Source organism: Arvicanthis niloticus, chromosome 2, assembly GCF_011762505.2.
Source record: "Arvicanthis niloticus isolate mArvNil1 chromosome 2, mArvNil1.pat.X, whole genome shotgun sequence".
Lineage (NCBI taxonomy): Eukaryota > Metazoa > Chordata > Mammalia > Rodentia > Muridae > Arvicanthis > Arvicanthis niloticus.
Window position 1 is genome coordinate 79,085,510 of NC_047659.1, and position 22,029 is coordinate 79,107,538.

Consider the following 22,029-nt stretch of genomic DNA (forward strand, 5'->3'; position numbering starts at 1 on the left):
ACCAGTGAAAACACCTGACAGAGGACAGAAATTTTTAGTTTTTAAAGTATTTTCTGTTTGGCATTATCAAAGTTGTTAAAATGAGAATTTCAGAAGTTTATTAGGCACTTACAAGTAATTTATTTGAAATCTGAAGAAAACTTGTTTTTCTCCCACCAAGCATTGGATTGCTTAGTGAATGGGATCTGCCAGAGAGTCAGTCAGTGTAACAGTGAATAATCCCAGGAGGCAGACAGACTCCTTGTAGTTGAGGCTTTGTGCTTTATGGTGGTTCTGACCTTGGGGAAATTATTTAACTTCATAGCCTGGTATCTCTCATCTGTAAAATGGGATTAATAATACCTACCCCACAGGATTCTTGCAATGAATAGATGAGGTAATGCTTATAAGGCATTTGACACAGAGCCCAACCCCTGCTTCCAGGGCTCATTGATGGCAGCTTTTATTTTTATTACTGGGGGTTGAGAAGCTTGGAGCCTGTACTCAATTCTGCTGTTGACTTTGGCTTTAAGAAAGCCACTCAGCCCTCTGGGCCTTACCCTCCCTGTGGAATAGTAACAATGTTCTAGAAGGTAAAGATGGGACTGAATTATGCCTGAGGAAGTGTTTTCAAAGGGTGTGGGGCTCTACTGATACTTGTGGTAAACACTGAGCGGCAGACAGCACTGGGGTGAATCATTAGCTCTTCTTGGGTTGAAGTCATTATTCTGGCTCTTCTCTGGGAGTGCAGTCTGCATAGAACAAGTCAAGTGAGTTAGACCAAGTCCCTCGGGGTAGAAAAGCTTTCATCCAGAAGCACTAGGATGCTATTCACCCATCTGCCTGATTTGTTGCTTTCTCAACAAGGAAGAGCCCAGCTAGGCTGAGCTTGGTAGGAAATCTTAATGCATCTTTCACCAGGCTGTGCCTTCTGGCTAATAAGGAGTCTCCTGACAGGGCTGCTGCTGTTTGTACTTTCTCTCTGGAGTGAGGGGAGGGTGGAAAGAGATTGTTGCTTTCCGCCCTGCAAGCATGAGGCAGGGTGGTGAGGCACCAGACAGAGACAGTGACTGACTGTGTGTCAGTGTATAAGCTTGTCTGTACCCCTCAGACCAAGTGACTACCCATCTTGGCTGCATCCTGAGTTGCCACTGATGCCCAGCAAAGCTTTACCCTGGAAAGTTCTCATTGAAATTCCTGCCTCTTTCTGCAATTCCAGTAGTGTGAGTATTGACTGGCCCCAGTCCTGAGGTAAGCATTTAAGAGTCAGAGCAAACAGAGAGAAATTATATTTTATCCCCACTGCACTTGTGGCCAAGGTGTGCTTCTGGTGTAGTAATGCAAGGACGAGAAAAAGGCAGTAAGTTCTTTAGGACCTAAGGCCGATGCTTGTTGGGGCAGAGCAATATTTTCAGAGACTGGTCCTTGGTTCTCTCCAAATCTTAGACTCCTATGAGATTCCACTGTTTCCACAAAGGTGCCCCAGATCCAACACTAACGGAATTCAGGAATTTACTCTCAGCAGAGCCTGTTTCCCTACCGTGGACATTTGGCAGGACGTCACCTGCTACAGGGACTTCCTTTTCATCTTGGGAAGTCTTCTGAGTCTTGGTAGGGGAGCCACCATATTTTATATGACTGTGACTATACTAGCAGAAAGGATGCAGACTCAAACAACATGTCCCCATAACCACCCCTCCCCAAAAGACGATCCACAGCAAGCAGTGAGCCACAGAATTTGCAAGGCTAACTTTCTCATGTGGAAGAGAAAAATTATTGCAGTGCCCTTTAGCTAAGTACACTCACTTCAGCCTTTATGGATGGTGGCGGTCACGTGCTCATCCCTTCACAAGGAAGAGAGCTTGAAACTATTACAAGGCAGAGCCCAGAGATGCGGCTCTGATAATATCTGATACTGAAGCACAGGCAGTACCTGGTAAAAGCAGGCTTTTTTTTTTTTCTTTTCAAAAAAAAAAAAAAAAAAAAAAAAAAAAAAAAGGAAAGGAAAGTACATTCCTGCAAAAAGGGCAGAATGAACTGAGCCCTCTTTCATGTTACACACGGTGCTTTAGCCGGCATTCCTGAGTCTTAGCAGGGCCATAGAGACAACAATAAACTGTTTGTCAGAATGCACATGTGAGGAGTGTGCAGCTTAGCATGCACACAAGAGCAGAAAGAATCGAGGATGGAAGCACAGCCGGAGTTAGGCAAACAGGGTGGATGAAGGTTTTCTAGTAAGTCTTCAGCAAATGTTGACACAGAACGGAGGATTAGCTGCAGTTTGTTTCGCTAGCCAAAGTATCCCAAGAAATGACTGATTTGGAGTAGAACAGGAAAGGTTTGGATGCGAGCTATGAGGCCCATAAAGTGTAGAAATGACAATATGTCCAGGCACAGGAAGAAAGCAGATCTCCCCGAGAGTAAAACCGACGGTCTTTTAGGACTTGTGTACTGTTTTAACGTGTATACATATATGTATGTGTGCACATGTAAGCTAGATGTTGAATTCTATTGTTTGTATAAAATTTGATCTCTATGCTTGGTTCTATAAGTCTTCACTTGTGTGTTTCTGTTGTTTATAAAGTTTTGAAATAAAAAGAAAAACCACTTTATTCCTTAAAGACACTGTACTGAGTGATCAAACTTAACTGAAGTAATGATTAGTGCTGACATTTTGTACAAATTGATACTTAGATAATAGTTCTTACTGAGCTCATGTCATCTCAATACAATTGTGAAGGAGAGATACAAGCTTTAACAAATTTAGGAAAAGTCACCTTGCAAATGTGACCACTGGAAAACTCTTCCTTCTGAACTTGAATTTCAGACTTCCCTGTCCCTGCCCTTCCAATTCTCCCCTTCTGAATTTAAATTCTGTTTGTTTTATGTCAAAAAAAAAAATCACTGTGGTTCTCCAATGCTAAACTATGATTTTTCAGGGAGTAGGTCAAAAAGAAAAAGAAAAAAAAAAAAAAAAAAAAAAAGAAAAAGCCTTTTGTAGTATAGACCTCTTCATCTCCAAGTCACCTGCTTCATTCATAGTTCTCATGGAGGAAAAGAACTTTAGCAATGATAGACCAAACAAAGGCCTGTGACAGTGTATGACACAAGTCATTTCCTGTTCTCAGTCCTGTTCATTGGCAAATCTGGGATCAAGGTGTTAGCATCTGGTGAGGGCCTTTTTGCTTGCATTGTCCCAGAAAGCAAGAGGGTGGGAGACAGAGTGAACAAGAGATAGCCGAACTTGCTTTTGGAGTAAATTCATTCTTCAGATTAAGAATCACTATAAGGTCAACAGTGTTGTTGATCCATCAGTAGGCAGGGCGCCGTCTCTAACACTGTTGTGTTGGGGTTTCATTTTCAATGTAGGTAGGTTGAGTGGAGCACATGGGCACTATACCAGTGCAGTAGTGTCTTGGTTCAGCCTTAGAGGCAAGCCTTATCATCACCCCAGTTTACAGATGAAAGATCTGAGGCTTTCACAAGATTAGTCACTTGTTCAAGGTCTCATAGTAGGGAAGGGTAGAGCCATGCTGCATTGATGGTCTTGATCCCTCTATGGGACCTGAGTGTCACCTGTAGAGAACTCTTAATTGTTTTGCTCTTTCTCTGCTCCTTATACATGTATGCATGTATGTAAGTGTGTGTGTGTGTGTGTGTGTGTGTGTGTGTGTGTGTGTGTGTGATTTCTAGCATGCTGATTATATTTTGTTATGCATATAATCCTAAATGAAAAGTTAAGATTCAAGATGATAGATTACTTTCTCTATATAGTACTCTCTTTATATAGACGTGGTGAAATGGGGAGAGAACAGAAAGTTATACAGTCTCCTGTGGAATAAAGATTAAACTAGTTTACAAGAACACAGAAAATTAGAGCAGGAGTCAATTGACCTTCTCCTGATTGCAGCTTATTTGCATTTACAGATAAAAATTGTTTTCATTGCTTTCAGTGGTCTGTCAATTGCACAGGTTTAGCGTAGCTCGAAGAATAAGGCAGGTCAGATAACTACTAGGTCAGATAACTCCCAGAAGCTTGAGCATTGACTTCAATGGATGTCCTCTTCAAGACTTTACATCTTCTTCCACCCCACCAAAGGACACTACTGTAGCAGAAACACAGAGATTTAGACAGGCCAGGATCTCAATGCAAACCTCCAAGATTAGTGACTGACCACCACTGAAGTTTGGAGGACACAAAAAAATGCACAAGTACATGGTGTTCCTGAAGTTTTCAGAAGGTTCAAGGTTATAATGCACAAGTGCCCTGGACACAGAAGAGAGGCTACACTGATAATTAGGCCTCATTATCACCAAACAGGGAAGCTATCTCTCTCACTTTAATTTGTTATTTAGTAGATGTCTGCTTGGCTGGAGATAACGACTCAGTGGTTAAAAGCGCTTGCTGTTCTTCTAGAGAACCTGGATCAGTTCCCAGCATCCATATGGTGGTTTACAACCATCTATAACTCCATATGCAGGGAACTTGAACTCACATAGACATATCCTACACCAAACACATATGAAAGTAAAACTAAAATATTAAAATAATATAGGCAAAGGTCTGTTGAGTGATGGAATCCAGAGACAACAAACCTTGCCCTGGAAGCTTTGTCTGTGCCACTCTAAAATATAATATCCTGGTTATTTTCTGCTGAGTCGCTTGGGAAATAACAAATGCTTGAGACGTTTTCTCCAAACCTGCTTATCTGCCTAAAGACAGTTCCTTCAAGAGATTCAGTTGTCATCCCTGTCCTTCCTAGAGGTTTCATCAACCAAAGACATTTGAATGCTGTCACAGGAGAGAAGATTTCAGGTGAACTTTGCCACAAGGATTCTACCTCCCTTTTCTCTTCAAGAGCGTGGCCTCTTTCTTCAAAATCACCCTTGCCTAAGCTCTCTGACCCTGCTTCTTTTCCCTTCCTTTCCCATCCTTTCCCGTAGGAAGGCAGCACATTCATGACCAGCTCTCTCTGCTTTTTTGAGTGTTTGCTTTTCTGTGGGTGCATGTGTGCATGTTTGTAACCTATCTTCTAAAGGTCCAGATAGTAAATATTTTAGGCTTTACAAGCCATGTGGTAATTGTTGCAACTATAAAACTCCACCGTGGTATATTGAAAGCAGCCATAGACAATATTTAAACAAATGAATGTGGTTGTTTGCCAGTTAAATGTTACAAAACCAGGCACTAGGCTGGGTTTTTGCCTTTGGGCTAAGGTTTATCACCACTAGACCAAGAGAGGCTAATCGGAAAGGGTAGGGAAGACTGATTGCCCAGCGTTCTTACTGGTAGGCCTTGTCAGTGTCCTGCAACAGGAAAACCCAGGCAAAGCTGGGGTAATGTGATAGATGGCGTTGCCTGTGGAATTGCTAGAAGTAAATTGTGTGGCTTGTTTTTTGCTACTTTGTGTGTTCTTCTTTCTCCCTTCCTTGTCTACCTTTCTCCCCTACCCTTTCAGCCCCCTAACACTACATAAGAGAGAAAAAAGGATAGAGAAGAAAGGAAAGAGATCCTTAGGGGGTGACATTATCATTAGACTACTTTCTGCTGAGTAGAGGTGTATAGTTTCTTGGAGCAATTGTGATATTTGCCATCAAGGTATCTAATTTCTTCTTGTTGTTTTTTCTTTGTACACAACTACTAAACAAACCATAACTAACAATGACCAACAATAGCCAACAACCCACCAACAACTCACCATGCCTCTCAGGACCCTAGTAGTTTTATATCCTCTGAAAAGACCCCAGACATCACACACCTGCAGAAACTATATGAAGCCAGCAAAAAAAAAAAAAAAAAATCACACCCTTGCTAGAGCATGAGGTAAATCATGAAGCAGCCGCATAGTGCCACACCTGGGATTAAAACAAAAACAGATTTGTATAATATATCTGTGTTTCTTAAAGAAACCAAAATTCCAAAAACCTGGTTATGAAATTGATCACTGGGGTTCCAGGCAGGCCTACAATGGATTCTCTTCTCAGCAGAATAGCTAGTCACTGGCCACAGCCCTCCTCCTTTATAACTTGGATACAGCAACTCATAACACTCATGAGAAAGTATACACTTGCTAGAACTCTAGCTTGGCAGCCTCCCCTCCCCCTAAGTGGGGAGAAGGTAATCTTCCATGGGTTATGTGGATAGATGTAAGCATTGCCACTAATCAGTGAGTTAGCCATTTCAGCAAAGGGGTAAAAATAGAGGATTAAAGTCTTTATCATCTCAAAACAGCTTCCAGAGACAGAACTATTAAGTGTAAAAATCATTATGTTGGATTAATTTTGAAAAGTAATTAAATGTTAGAACCTTGCTAAAGGTCTTCAAACTGCTCACTTATCTTGAAACATACTTATATGATTTCCTATATTTGGGTAAAAATTGTGGGTTGTTTTTTTTTTTGTGTGTGTGTGTGTGCCTTATGCATGACTAGTTTTGTGACTCTATTAAGTAATCAGAGTTAGAAACCAACAATGAGTATTACAACCTATTTGAGATGGCCCTGCTGTTTGGTGTGGGTTTTTGTTGTTGTTTGTTTGTTTGTTTTTTCCATAAGTGCATTGCACACCAGTGCCTGGCATGTAAATAAATACTGCTGCTACCATTCCTTAACATTGTTGTGGTGATATTGTATCAGTGTTTTGTATTCAGATGATGCTAAAAGGTTTGTGAGACAGAGCTTCAGGAGATTGCCTGGCTGGCTGGCTGAATATACAGACTCCTTGACGGTGTGTGTGAGCATGATGCTGCTGGTGTATGATGTTCTCAGCCCTGTGTTCCCTTTGACCCAGCTTGGCTGTACCACCATATGTCTGTGGCTTTTGTAGTCACTTCTGCGCTGACCTTTCCTTTCCTCTTCTCTTCCCCTGTGTGGAGCCATGTCAGCTTTCCGAAAATTAAGAGCTCTTTGAAGCTATGAGGCTACTCCAGCTTCATAGTCGGGCTCTCTCTGGCTCCTGCAATCTTACATGGGCTTCAAAACTTCTGCTTCTCAGTGTCATGGGTTCACTCTTCCAGCTACATCTTCCTATTCACAAGTCCCCAACAGGCTAGGGAGTTCCACACTACTCTTGCTCTTTGGATAAACCCTTATTTCTTCCAGACTTTTAGAGTTCTATGTTTGTTTTCATCTGAAGTCAAATTCTAACTATGGGGCATTTAGGGGTTCTGTCTTTCTGATGGAAGGAGGGAACTTCTCCCCCACACCATCCCTACCCCACCCACCCCCAACTGCTGTGCACCTGACATTGGCACACTCACTGCCCCACGTTCTGAGTCCACTAAAATGCCCTCTCTCCACACACAGGCAATGCCCCGTGTTCTACCTTACCCCACACAATACAAAAGCCCTCCACTTTAATGTTTGCATGTGTTTTCCCAAATCCTATACTCACAAGCCACAGGGGCTATCTCACTGCTTCTTGTAACTACCTCCACAACACCTAGTATAATCCATGGGCTACAGGGGGTGCTCAGTAAGTTCTTGTGAGGTAACCAAATGACCAGGATACTTGCCAATACTATACTTTTTTTAAATTGAGAATTTGTAAACTATGGCAGAATCCTTAAAGATTCTTTGCTCTCCTAAGCACCCTGCATGATTCTGCCCTCTTAAGCACCTTGCATGGTTCCTGGCACACATAAATAAGTGGTTATGAAAGATTGTTGACTGACTTATCTGACCAGCTGACTGACTGGAAGAATGACCTCTCAGGAAAATGTCATGTGTCACTCTTTCACAAATGTAGGACTATTGTCTAGAATTTTAAGTATGGCTGTCACATAAGAGGCTGACATTTAGCCCCAAACAATGTGCTTCCAGCAGGTTACTGATACCTAATGCTGTTGCCAACCGAGAGACTGTATCTGAGGCCGATACAGTAGCCAGGCTGATGGGCCACTAGCACCTTGAATGTCACCACACTTGTAGGACCGTGAATTCGCATTGTGAGCAGCGCTCTCTGATTTAAATTGTTGCCACTTAATATTCACTGAATGTCGGCACTGCACTTTTGTCCTCAGGGGAAAAAAAAACAGAGGGGGCATGTGCCCTCGCAGTGGGCTTTGTTCGATGTAATTAGTTGGTGATAGAACAGTGTTGATACAGTGGTTCAGCAGTTCCAGGGAAGCAGCGCCCTCCATGCAGGCGGGGATGTATTTATACACTTGGAGTGTTCTGGTCTGCACACTCCTTCAACTCTTTCACAGTTCTGGGGTGTGGTGGCCTAATCAGGAAAGCTTCATCTGCTCATAGTTTCAGGAAAAAGAGAACAGATTCATTCTGGAGGCACCTTAGTTAGCTTAGACATCCTCTCCTTTGGTTTTCTGTGATATCTAGTACCCTGGTTCCTTTGTTCCTCTTTGGAACAGATCCTCCTGCAGGCTCTGCCTGGAGATTGGTAGTTACCAGTTTACTGCTCTTCTCCAGAGTCTTACTAATTCTGGCTGTATTTCGGTGGTTAACATTTCAGGGAAGCAGAAATGTGAAGCTGAAACAAGAAAGATGCTCTAAGAGACCTTAGTACCCAAGCATGATGGCACTTGCCCACAGTCCTAGCACTAGGGCAGAAGAGGAAGGAGATTCAAGATTCTACACTAACCTTGCTTACATAACAAATTCAAGGTCGGCCTAGGTTACATTAGACCCTGTTTGACAGACAGAGACAGAGAGACAGAGACAGAGAAGGGCAGAGGGAGGGAGGGGGGAGAAAGGGAGAAAGAGGGGAAGAAGAGGCTAAATTGCTTTTCTGGAACTCTGTGACTGTTGGAGCTGGCCCACTTGCTTTTTATACACAAAAAAAGGAGGACGAGCCTTGCCCAAGTTCTCGAAGAAGACATGTAGTAAGAACACACTTCCCTGGACTCCGTGGTCAGGGCTTACTTTAAGGCGTAAGATAACAGTGGAATTAACTCCTCTTCCGAGACCTGCATTTAAAATCACAAGTTTGTGCTTGTGACTTAAAATCTTTTAGGAGTGAAGGCCACTGTTTCCAGTGGCATTTAAAAAAAAATCAGACTTTTATTTTGTTTCTTTCCTTGGTGCACTGTAATATGCATGTTAAGATTTTGAGAGATTTAATTTGCTGGTAACTTGTATAAGAATTGAGGGACTCTTTAAATATTATTGGCTGACAGTTTAGGGGACTAGCATTTTATCAAGATTTTATTACATTTTATTTATCTATTGTGTGCACCACCACATTTTATTTATTTATTTGTGTGTGTGTGTGTGTGTGTGTCTGTGTGTGTGTGTCTGTGTATGTGGTGTGTGGTATGTGTGTATAGGTCAGAGGACAGCTTTTAGGAGTTAGTTCTCTCCTCTGTCATGTAGGTCCCATGGATTGAGTTCAAGCCATCAGGCCTGCCAGCAAGCACCTTTAACTGAGCTATCTTGCAGGCTTATATTTTATCATTTTGAAATCACTATATTTTCTTCAGGTTTAGAAAACTTCCAAAACTAAGTGGCTGGACAGAGAAGGGGATTGCAAGCCCGGAACGCAGGATATTAGCTGCGGTTCTGGGTCCTCAGGGGAGCTCGAGTCACTTTACACCAATCAGTGTTTTCCACAGTGTGAGATGCATTGTTATTGGTGTTGGACGAGATGTGTTAGAGTGAATAAACCTTTGATTAAAAATTTAATTTATTTTAATGTATAATTGGAAAGTATGGCAAACATGATATCATAGTTAATACTTTTTAGGTACAAACTAAAAAGTAAGTTTCTGTGAGGAGGGAAAGACCTTTAAAAAATTAACAGTAAAGTGAAGAAGGCAAGTGAAGGCAACGCTCACAGAAGATACAGGCTTAGTCGAATGGAGCTTTTCTCCAGTATAAAAGCTCTGTAATTCTTAGCCTAGCCCTTATTTATTATTTCATTTTATTTTAAATTGTTTTTATGTTTATGGGTGCTTTGCTGTATGCATATCTGGGCACCGTGTACATGCCTGGTGTCTAAGGAGGCCAGAAGAGGATATCTGGTTCCCCTGGAAACTACAGTTACAGGCAGCTGTGAGCTGCTATGCCGGTCCTGGTAATTGAAGCCCAGGTTCTCTAGAAGAGCAGTCAGTGCTCTTAACTGCTGAGCACTGTCTAATTCTGGTGCTATAAGAGCACACATACAATTTTAGCTTTTATGCTATGTGAAATATTTTATGTTAAAAACAAAAACTTTAAGGTCACATTAGAAGGCTTTTGCAGATAAAATCAGAGCATTTCATACGCATGGCATGATGGGTTTAGAGTAAAACAGGCGATGATAAATGCATTGATAGCCTGTTAAAGGTACTTGATAAGGGCCACTCTCCAGGATCACACTGATGAGAGGCTAATTGTGTACACAACACAAAGGTCTCATTGTGCTCATGGTGTAAAGAATAAATCCAAACCACATGGTAAGCTCTTTAATTCTATATAATTACTTATTAGGAGAAAAAAAAAAAACCACATGGCTAGATGACTCTATAGCAGAAGCAGTGTATGGTATTTGGGGGAAGGCTACTAAAAACACCAAGTGTCAGTAGTAAGTAATGGAACACTTCATTTGTTTGAATGTACAGCATTGGGTTAAGCTTCAGAAATAATATTTGAGATTGGCCAAAAAAAAAAAAAAAATGGTTTAGAGACTGGGGAGATTCTTAGTGGTAACCACTAAGAGCATTTGCTGCTCTTGCAGAAGACTGAGGTTCTGTTCCCAGCACCCACATAGTGGTTCACAACCTCTTGTAACTCCCAGCTCCTGGGGATTTGACTCCTTTTTCTGGCTTCAGTGGTCACCAGGCGGACATGCAGTTTAAAAACATATACAAGCACAAAACGTACATATATAGCAATGCAAAAAACAAAATGGATAATTAATTGAAAGTGAGTTTGAGATGATCAGTTGGTCTAGATAAGTACTTGTCTTTCATGAATGGCTCATTGCTCCATCAACTCACATAGGCCATGAATTCTGACACTATAAACGGAGAGGTTCCAACTACCAATGTCTTCATACCTAGGCTAGGCTCCAGGGGTTCTCAGGTCACTAGGTTCCCTTGCACACACAGGAAAACTGGATAAACTGGCCATTCGACCAGAGTAAAGATGACAGAAGATCACAGAAGACTTTTTCAAATATTTGGATAGCTGCTGTGTGGAAAAGGGACTGGATTCTCACTCTCTTACGGTTTCAGAATGCAGAATGAGGACCATGAAAGTGATGGCGGGCGATAAGCTTTCAGAGTGTAGATTCTCTGTTCATTATTGTGCTATCTATTGTGTGTGAGCGCTCTCCTTTTCATTTTCATGTGTATGTATGTACTGTGTGCATATGTATATATGTGTGGTAAGAGGCACTATCATATCCCCCTCTTTTGTCTAGATGAAGGAGCCAGGCAAAGGGTTAAGCCACATAATGTGATTTTACACCATGCATGGTTTGAATCTGAAATGTGCCAGAAGCCTTACCATTTCGGTTGCTGGTCTATGGTCTATGCTGTTGGGAAGTGGTACAATCTGTAGGAGATGCAGCTCAGTGGAAGGAAGGAAGGAAGGCCACGGGAGGCATAGCCTTGAAGTAGTGGTGCCTTGGCCTCTTCTCTCTGTCATTATTAGCCACAATGATGAGAACAGTTTTGAACCAACACATACTCCCTGCCATGATATTTGACCTTAACACAAGCCAAAGCAACAGAACCTAGTGACTATGAATGGAAACCCCCGCGGTTGTGAGTCAAAGGAAACCTTTCCTTCTTTTAAGTTATTCACCTCAGGTACCTTGACACTAAGACGGTCGCTTGACACACACTTTCGTACCTGTGAAGTGGGATTCTGAGCTGTGATTGTGGCCTGCCTCTGTGACCACATTCACTTTCCATTGTTAGAGCATGTGCTTTGTGCAGACCCTGTACTTGACAGTTTATATTTTCACAGCAGCATAGCAAATTAGACATTGGTTATTCTCATATTTATAGATGGAAAGAAACACAGGAATTAAGAAACTTAAGCCCAAAGCAAATGACTCAAAATTGCAAATTCAGTAGGATTTCTGGACCCTGTTTACTTTCCTTAGAGATACAGAATCTGGGGCTAAAATCTTTTGTGGGGGGAAATTAAATATTGTTTTATTCTTTGAACATTCCAAACATTTATACCATGCATATTGTTCATATCTGTACAACACTACTTTCCTCGTGCCTTCTCCCCCTCCCATCTCGGCTTGCTAGCTTCCTTTTCTTTTTCTTTCGTGAATAACCTTCCCCACCCAATTGGTGCTACCTGTATGCACATAGGCATATGGTCATTCGCTGAGGCACAGGAAACCTACCAGTGGCTACATCTTCAAAGGAGGGTGCCCTTTCCTCCTTTAGCTGCCATTAATTGCCAGAAGCTCCTTCAGTAGGTGTGGCCTCTACCATCCATGCTAGAATTTTACCTGGTTTGATCTTAGGCACGTCTTTTGGGGGTTAACTGAAGCTGCTATGAGGTGCTGTGGGACAGCCATATTATGTCCAGAATCCAGCTTTCCACAGCTCTCCTCACCATCTTAAAGTCTAAATTCTTCAAGCTCTCTCTACCACGAAGTTCCCTGAGCCTTGGATGGTAAGGGCTTGACAGAAATGGCCCATCTGTCATTGGGTTTTCTGTATTCAGCACATTGACCAGTTATGAGTCTCTGCATTAACCACTGCAAAAGAAGCTTCTACGGCCAATGCTGAGAGCTACCCACAAATCTATGGGTAGACCTAGTGCTACTTGGTTGGATGGAAACAAGACTATCTAGTTAGCAGAACTTCGGCACCTGCAATGGCCGGGAGAAGTGAAAGAGCGTGAAATCTCCCTTTCTTTGCAAACTCTTCGAGGGAAATTTATATTAGCTAGGTTGGGAAAGGGTAGAGAGGATTTAAGCATCCTGTAAAGTACTGAACCTGAGACGTTGCCCTGCTTTGGGACTTTATGATGCTGTGTTTTCTTCTCATCTCTCCATGTCATCTTGTTTCCCTCCTGGGAGTACTTAGAAGTATGTGCAGATCATAGTCTCATGTTTAAATCTGGCCCCAGGGCTTCAGTGGCCATGGTAAAATACTCACATCCTAGGATACTTGACATGATGCTCTAGGGAGAATGTTGGGTCATCCTAGAAGTCAGTAGCATGAGCCGTAAGTGGCACTGTTACTGAGTTCAGAGGAAAATGCAATGTTAGTCTTCCCGCAGGTGAACAGGTAGATCTGCCTCCAGCAGCGTTCCCCTTGGATGTTCTTTGTAGCAAAAGCGTCCGGCTGTCTTGACTTGCCTTCAGAAGGTATTTATCAGACGCCCTGTTTGGAACGACTGGGTTCCCTCAGGGTTACTTCAACTTTAATTATTTCCACTGAAACTTACCTACTGACCCAGACATCTTACTGTCGATTTTGGAGTCTGTGTGTCGAGATACCTTCCTTCTGTGGATTCCCAAGTGATAGTTATCAAGATGTCCTAGGGTGTGGCTCTGGGGTGCCCTGTCTTATCTTCTGCAGCCATCTCCTGCTTTGAACTTTATGTTGTAAGAAAAGGTCCTCACTGTCTCAAGATCAGAGTGTGTGTATTCAGTTTGCATTTTTTTATCCTCCCCATTGCCCCCAACTCCTGTCTTCAATCATTCTTTTATGTATCTCCCAAATGTGCCATTTCTCTTTGATAATATCATGCTGGTAGAGTCCATGGGTGACGCATGTCTCTGCATGTCTTGCTGTCTGATTTGGCCTCTTCAACTCACTCTGGCTCAAAGCAAAGGTAAGGCAGTTTCTCTTTTTTTTTCTTGCCTCCACTCCCACTTCTATTACATTGGACTTCACGCAGTGATTCTGAGCGTGAACATGTTTCTCTGGAGCATAGGGGAAGCTGCATGCAGAAGGAAGCTGAAGTGACTCAAAAACTGAGCGGCATTTCCCACTCAGTTTCACAAAGTTCACTGTCCAGTTTGTAGTCAAGAGACGGAAATGTTCTGTATAGTGTAATGACTGGCTCCTATCGTGCTTGTGGAATTATAGACCAAAGGGGTCTGTTTCAATGGCCTGTGCTACTTTCTGTCTACCTAATTCAAAATGATGGCTTTGACAACCCTATGATATATTGCAGTAGACTTCCAAGTATTTTGCTGCAGTAGCCTCTCGAGTGTATCTTGGCAGAATTACAGAGTAGGACCTTGTCTATGTGCTGTATCAGTTTGATAAACACTGGAAAATGCACACACACACACACACACACACACACACACACCTGTACACACTCACAGCATTTAACTTGCTCTCATTTTTAATGATCCAATAATAAAAGTCTCCTTCAAATGTCTGTCAGTTGGGTCTGAATGCCGTAGTCCCATTGGAGTGAGCAGCTGAACTTTCTAAGAGCCATACCTGTGGCTTTTAGAGGGTGACAGTCAGCTGCAGAGGGGAACATTCACCCATTCTCTGGGGAAATTGCTTTCAGAAGAGAGGAGATGTTGGAAGGTGGGAGCCACTGAGGCTGAGCGTAAGAGTTTCTTTCCAGGAATCAAAAGAAAGACCGAATAATTTCCTATGTTAAAGAAAAAGCATTGTTGAATATAATAAAAGGGGCTCATCGGCTACTGATGAGATCAGGGGGTTAGGAAACTTTCTCCATGGTAACAGCATATTCATTCATAGTCTTTACTGGAAAAATCCATGGATGTGTTTTGAACAAGTCAAACGTTATTTGGGGTTTTCTAATGAGATTGACTTCAATAACTTCATCCCAGCTCCAGGCTCTACCACTCCTCTCTCTCTTCATTCCCCTCTCTTCCTCTTTACTTTGCTTCTTGGGCAAAGATGAAGAGATTAAGCTCACCTGGAAGAAATTCAAGGACTAGCTAGGCTGCATAAGAATGTCTTTATTTTGTTCCTGCAATTACCTTGTTAAAGAGATTGTTTCTCTAAAAAGACACAGAGAGAAAGAAATTAAATAAACCCTGCAGAGACATTCTGCACCAGAAGTTTGCATGTGTTTCCCTGTGTTCTCGGATGCTTGCCAACTATCAAGGGTGAAGCTGCAACAGAAAATACCATTCCTTATTTAATGTTTTACACTCCAACCTCCACACTGCCTAGTTGCTTCTCTGGTGACCTCGCTGTGTTTATGGCTGCTGCTTCTCCTCTGTCATCCAACAAGAAGTGCACATGCCTACAGAGACATTAAAGGAAACTGTTGGTGGAGAGTTGATACAGTTAAACTGCCCTTAACTCGGGGACAAACCTCTTAAATAATTAAAACTGTATGCTCCAAGAGTCAGATTTGCATTTCTTTACCAAGTTTATTTAGCACACTTTGTTACACTCAATTAAACAAAAATGTTCCCTTTCATTTTCTTGGCTTTGGGTTGATCACTTTGCCTTTTGGTTCTTATGGCCCTCATGTAATTTCACAGTGCTTAGGTCTCTGAAACTATACATGTATTAATGCACATACAGGTATAAACAGATCCATTTGAAAACATCCTACTTAGATAAGAGAGAATCTTTGTCCAAGGTATCTGATCATCCTCTCCAACCTAAGGTGTAACCTAGACTACAAGTAATTCCTGGGGGTAAAGATGAACTTGACAAAGTTCTTCTTGTATGCATCTTTTTTTTTTTTTAAATGTTATGTGTTATTCCTTTGCCTCCCCAAAACTTGATCAGTAAACTTCATAGCAAAAATCTGAAGACATAGGTGTTGACTGAGTGTGAAAAGAAAACTGAATGTAAATGCTGTCTCTGCATCTCAGCTGGCTGAGCATGCGCAGGTTGCTCTCTGTAAATTAGCTCTTTGCTTAAGCTATGCATGTTTAAGAAGGAATTAATGAGATATCCGCTTCCTAATGAGTGGCGGGATCCGTGGAAACATGATGAGAGAGAAAGGGCATAATTTTGCTTCCTTAGTTGGGGCTCAATATCCCAGCACTTCAGTATTAATCATTATCAGTTCCTTGGGCTTTTTCTGACTCTTGCCTTTTAATTTTTCTACCAGGTAAGTAACACATTTTGAATTTTCCTAGTGAGACTGTAGATGAAGGATGCTCTCTTCTTCATACCCCCCCAGGTGTTCCTTTCTACCTTGGGCTCTTCTGTCCTTGCGTTAGATTGTTTGGGTGTGTGCATGATGACAGTCGATGTGTCTGTGTGATGACTATTACGAGGGTTCTAACATGTTTAACTGTTACGGGATCTGTTATGTCTACTTTAGGGTCGACCCCATCCCATATGACACTCCAAAACCAGCGGGCCACACGCGGTTTGTCTGCATCTCAGACACACACTCCAGAACAGATGGTATCCAGATGCCTTATGGGGACATCCTTCTCCACACAGGCGATTTCACCGAGCTGGGACTGCCCTCAGAGGTTAAGAAGTTTAATGACTGGTTAGGTAAGGAATGATTGCGTTCTGGCGGCCCCAATTAACCTTCCCCGGTCTGAGTGTCACTCACTGCGTCCTAATTGAATTAGAGCACTTGGAAGCCAGCTCAGCCATTTCTTGTATGATATGCTGTGGTGTCTAGCTTTAATCCAATTTTGTTAATTAAAGATGAATTTTTAGATATTTAATTTTACTGTGCATCCTTTCAGTGCCTGGCCTCAGCGGCTCTGGGGCAAAGAGCTCGGAAGCTTTGAAACTAATCTCATCTCCCTCCTCCTTTTTTAATGAGGACATTCATTGGCGCACACAAGGCCTAGAATCATATTTTTAATTCATTGGCTCTAGTCTTTCCAAGGTACCATTAGCAAAGGTGTACAAAACACCTAGAGGTAAGAGAATGCTTCTAAGTAGCAGAGAGGGTGTGAAAGTCCCTCTGGGAAGCACAACTCCTCTTTAGCTCTGTACTACCTAGAAGCAACTTTCCCCAGGGTCCTGCATCACGCCCAGGACTCCTCAGACTTCAGCTGTCTGACATAAAACTCATCAGGTTTACCTGAACATGGGGTCAAGGGAGTAGGGCGGAACAAGGGGGCATGGCAGGACAGACACAACTACCCAATCAATGGTCTTGTAATTCAGCAAAGCACTGGGTCCTGGGAGGACAGCTGCCAGATGCCAGCATTGCAAGGCCATCCTGGCATTATTCACACCTGTTTGAGCTGAGAGCATTAGGGCAGAGGTGCAGCTCAGTGCCAGAGTACGTGCCTACCACACATTCATCTGCAAGCTGCTGAGGTCTGTCCTGACAGCATTAAGGAAATAAAAACTATAAAGAAAAAACAACAACAAAAAAAAGGGTAAAGCATTTCTGAAGACACTAAAGAATTTTATAGTACAAGCAAAACATCATTCTGGAAGAATGAAGTCATAAATATTATGTGAGCCAATGAAAATTACTCAGGAGATTTAGGCAGAAATTTTGTTTTGTTTTATTTTGTTGTTATTGGTTTTTTTTTTTAAATCAAACTAAAGCAAGGTACTGGAAAGTTTTAAGTTATTGATTAGAGATGATAGAAGATGTGTGTCAATTGACAATAGTGTTCATTAAAATGTTTAAGATATGTTAAGAATAAACAGTAAGTTTTACTATGAACAATTTTGCTTTTTCATGTGTTATGTTCATGCATGCGTATCAACTTGTACATAATTGTCATCAGAATACCAATCTCCGTCATTCTTGGCTATTTTTATTTGATTATTATCAGTAAGACTAAACATTTTTCTGTAATTTCCATATTTATCCCTTCTAATGATAACATAACATATTGGCTGTACTTTTATTTGGTAAGACATTTATTTAAAAACCAAACATTTAAATAGGTAACAGTATGCCATTTGGCAGCAAGAATCAAAATGTGTATTTTCTGATGTTTATGTCTTTTGTTTCTGCTGACTTATGTCTCAGGGTAAAAGACTACTTATGAGTTAGTCTCAAGCCAGAGCTATACCATTCTGATGCTTACTGGCAGGCATCATGCTTTCTAGTGGTAGCTGGGCTTCATTAGTGGTGAATGATGCACCAATCTATCGTGATCTTGGCACTGATGTGGGAGCTTTTAAGTCTTCTGCCCTTTCAGTAGATGCTCAGTCTTATTTAAAGCAGACATATATTTTAGAAGTAATTTAGCAGAGTTATCTCATTTTTATAGATGACAGAGACGCAAAGAACTTAAGAGACGATTTTAGTCTCCTTGTGGCAGAATTGGGTGTAATCAAATTTTTTTTTCACTTTTTTTTCTACCTTGCCAAACTTCACTTTGAAGTATTATCTCTTCGTTTTAATCAGTCTGTAATGTCAAAGGCAATTGTGTGTGTGTGTGTGTGAGAGAGAGAAAGAGAGAGAGAGAGAGAGAGAGAGAGAGAGAGAGAGAGAGAGAGAGAGAGAAGTGGCCAAGAAGGCCAGAGGTGTTAAATTCACTGAAGGGGATTTACAGGCTTTTAGCCCTCATTTTAGTCACTTTTTCTCAATGACCTCTTTGCAGCTAAAGTTATTTGGGGATAAGAACTGAGTCTGCATAGGCATTAAGGAGCTGTATAGAACATATTTTGTTTTGTTTTGTTTTGTTTTGTTTTCTCCAGGAAGGGCAGAGCTTTGGGGAGGTGTTCTGAGGAACACAGACAGGTTAGATCCTGGTTCTAATCTTGTGGAGCGACTGACCTTGGGTGCCTGAGTTCACTTCTTTTCCCCTTGGTTTCCCTCTGCAGAACTAAGGATTAATACTACCTGTCTTTCTGGATTGCTGTGCAGATTAATCAGTAAATGATTGCTGGTCGTGAGTTTTGTGGGCCATTAATAATGGAATGGGGAATGTGGTGAGTGAACCATCAACAGATATTTAAAGGGTGAAAACAAGAAGAGGTCAGAGGAATTATTTAGTAGATTAGAAATAAACACTTGGAGATTTTATAAGGGAAAGCATGCCATAAATGGAAATGTACCATAACTAAGGAAATAAAATGATAAGGAAATAAAAAGCTAAAGCCCAGCTGCACATTGGGTCTTTTTCCCTCTCGTCCCCCCAGCCCCCACCTCATCTAGTGAGGCAGAAGGGAGAGGTCTCAGTAAGGGGTGTAGAACAAGAGACCAATGGGAGCCCTTGGGAAATGGGTAGAGAAGCTGGGTTCCCATAGAGAAGGCTGAGAATAGCTCATGGTTACCAGGGCAACTCAGGGTGCTCAGAGGGTGAGAGATGGTGTGTAATTACTGTACCACTTGGCTCCAGCAGGAACCTCTTCCCTGGAAAAGTTGCTTCCAGCCCTTTCTGCCAGGTAGGAGTCAGGATCAGACTAGGGCCTCTGCCACAATAGTTTGTTCTAGCGGCTTGGGTCATACAAGTCCAGTCACCTCTGACTGATCTTTGTCTTTCCACTCAGCTGTCCTCTTCTTTGAAAGCACCATTGCCTCCTCTCGTGTTCTATTTCTCTAAATTGGGTTAATCTGGTTCAAATATATTTTATAGATAGCTTTCTCCAAGGCCATTTAGTACGTAAGAAAATTCAAAGGAGCTAGTGAGATGATTTAGCAGGTGAGGCCACCTTACCACCAAGTGTGGTGACCTCAGTTCTATTTCTAGGTCCCATGTGGTAAAGGGAGAGAGCTGACATCCACAAGTTGTCACCTGGTTGCCACACATGTGCCCTGACACATGGATGTACATACATATTAAATAAATAAATAAATAAATAAATAAATAATAAATAAATAAAGGCTCCAGAGGAGCTAACTGGTCTACCCAAGTCTACTCATTGGGTAAATGTGGAGCTATGTGACTATAAAGTATGACCTAAGATTTGCTCCTGAGCTATGAGCATGGGAGAACTTCAACAGTGGCTTCACTTGGAAGTTGAGTAGCTGTTTGGCCAGGTGCTAATACTGCACATATTTGAAAGATGGTTTTCAGTCCTGCTCATCTTCACTCTCACCCTGACCCATCAGCTACAAGGCCTGAGGATCCCTAATGAGCTCACTGTTGAATTGGAGGTGGCAGGCCCTCATTAGTGTGTCCATATGCCACAGGGCAGGTGTAATGCAGAATGTTATTAATATGGGATAATTGATGAGATGGGCTACTGTAGTCCACAAGATTGAGCTGAAGCTAGTAATAGTCCTGGGATAGCATGTTGATGTTATAATGCAGTGGAAGACATCTGCTTTTATATTTTCTGACACACACACACACACACACACACACACACACACATATATATTAACCTTTTGACTGACTCTTGGAATCTCTATTTGGTAAAATGGGCAATAATAAAAATATAACTTCATGGTTGTTGTGAGGTGTCCTAGTTTGGGTTTCTACTGCTCTGATGAAACACCAGGACTAAAAGCAAGCTGGGGAGGGAAAGTTTTATTTGGCTTTCACCTCCATATCTTTGTTCATCACCGAAGGAAGTCAGGACAGGAACTCAAACAGGACACTCTGGTAGCAGGAGGTGATCCAGAGGCCATGAAGTGGTGCTGCTTACTGAGTTATTCAGCCTGCTTTCTTATAGAACTGAGGATCACCAGTCCAGTATAGCACTGCCCACAATGGGGTAGGGTAGGCTCTCCACCATCAATCATTAAGAAAATACTCTCCAGAAAGATCTTACGAAGGCATTTTCTCAAGAGTGTTTCTCTAGTTTGTATATCCCGTTGACATAAGTAGCCAGCACAGGAGAGTATTCTCTGTGATCCAGAGTAACTGTCCTGCTATGTAACAGTGTGATAGTGTTCTCAATCATCTACAATCCAGAGTCACCTGGGAGCCATATCTCTGGGCATGCCTCTATGGGTTATCTTGATTGCCTTAATTGATGAGGGACATAAAAAAGAAAAAGAAAACAGTGGGCATCCATTGCTTGTTGTATTCTGCTTCCTGATTGTGGGTGCAATGGGACTAACAGCTCCAAGCTCCTGCTGCCCTCACTTTGCCTCTGTGATGGACTGTATCTCTCTTTTGTAAGACAGAAGAAACCCTTCTCCCTTAGGTTGCCTTTGCCAGAGTTATTTTAGTACAACAGAAAAAGACTAAGACAGCTGTCCATAATCACTGCAGAGAAAGGCAGCGGAAGCTACAGGAGTCTTGAGTCTAGCTAGGTAGGCTTCAAGATGCAGCAAGTCAAAGTGACTGAATCAAGGGAGTAAGACAGAGTTTTAAATGAGGCCTCCCTCTCTCCAGAGAAGTCACAGGAAGAGCCCGTAAATGCTCCCTATTTAATATAACTAGAACATGGAGAAACCAAATGAATTGCTGTGGGTCTTTCTCAGTAAATGGCCAAGTGGCAGGGCAGAGTGTGTGCTCTCAACACATCTTCTCCATGAGGGGAAAGCCCCAATTTCACACACCATTCCATGCAATCCTCTAGATAACTTGTTAGTAATAACTAAGGTATCATTAACCAGTTAAGTGCATACAGCTAGGAAGTGACTTCAGTTCTGATTGGAGATCCATCAGACTCCAATGTCTAGTCTGCTGATCAACCCTTCATCCCAATCTGCTGTCTTTACAGAAAAATAATCTGCCTCTACTCTACCTAACTGCTGTCTTCTAGGGAACTAGTCCAGGCTTAGAAAGACAAGTGGTTTCTAGAGCCAGGAACTGAATGTAGGATTGTGGGAAAGAGACACACATATATCTTTATCCCCAAGTTTAAAACAGAGTGATAGTGAAATAATATAGTCCCATCTATATTTTATCCCACAGGTACTGAGGGGATGTCAGGAGCAGGCAGATACTGCTTAGCTGAGCCAGGGCCCTGCCCCCCAAAATGCGACATTTCCTTTTCCACTGTGGCAAAAAATGGGTCTCAGTCACAGCTTTAGATTAAACTTGTTAAGGACAAAGTAGCTGTCAGTTAAAATGTGATTATTTTTATTGCTTTTTCTTAAATTCTGAACATCAGTGGCTTCTAATACCAGCTTCCCTGGAGGCACATTTTATGAGGTGCCTTTTCATGTTGCCATCGGCCATGTCTCCCCCCCACCCCAGTGCCTGTTTACTGACACTCATCTCATCGCTGTTTACTGGGTTTCATCTGTGCTGGTTTCTTGTTTTCAGAATATATCTAGCAGGCCTCTTCTTGGTTATTGTATACACATGGTGACAGATGCTATACTTGTGGTCTTTAGG

At 42.0% G+C, this 22,029-nt stretch overlaps 1 protein-coding gene across 8 annotated transcripts in view; it reads left to right on the plus strand.

Annotated features, from left to right (window-relative positions):
* Mpped2 (metallophosphoesterase domain containing 2) overlaps nt 1-22,029 on the plus strand; it is a 183,699-nt gene that overhangs the window by 45,321 nt on the left and 116,349 nt on the right. For 5 of the 8 annotated variants that reach the window (XM_076929399.1, XM_076929397.1, XM_034496817.2 and 2 more), the window contains one exon: nt 16,176-16,357. The exons of 1 other annotated variant lie outside the window; for it this stretch is intronic. In XM_076929399.1, coding sequence (XP_076785514.1) covers nt 16,176-16,357 — 182 coding nt within the window. Of the gene's footprint in view, nt 1-15,841; nt 15,960-16,175; nt 16,358-22,029 lie in introns of those variants that run through there. 2 more of the 8 variants (XM_076929400.1, XM_034496819.2) reach the window with 2 other exon arrangements.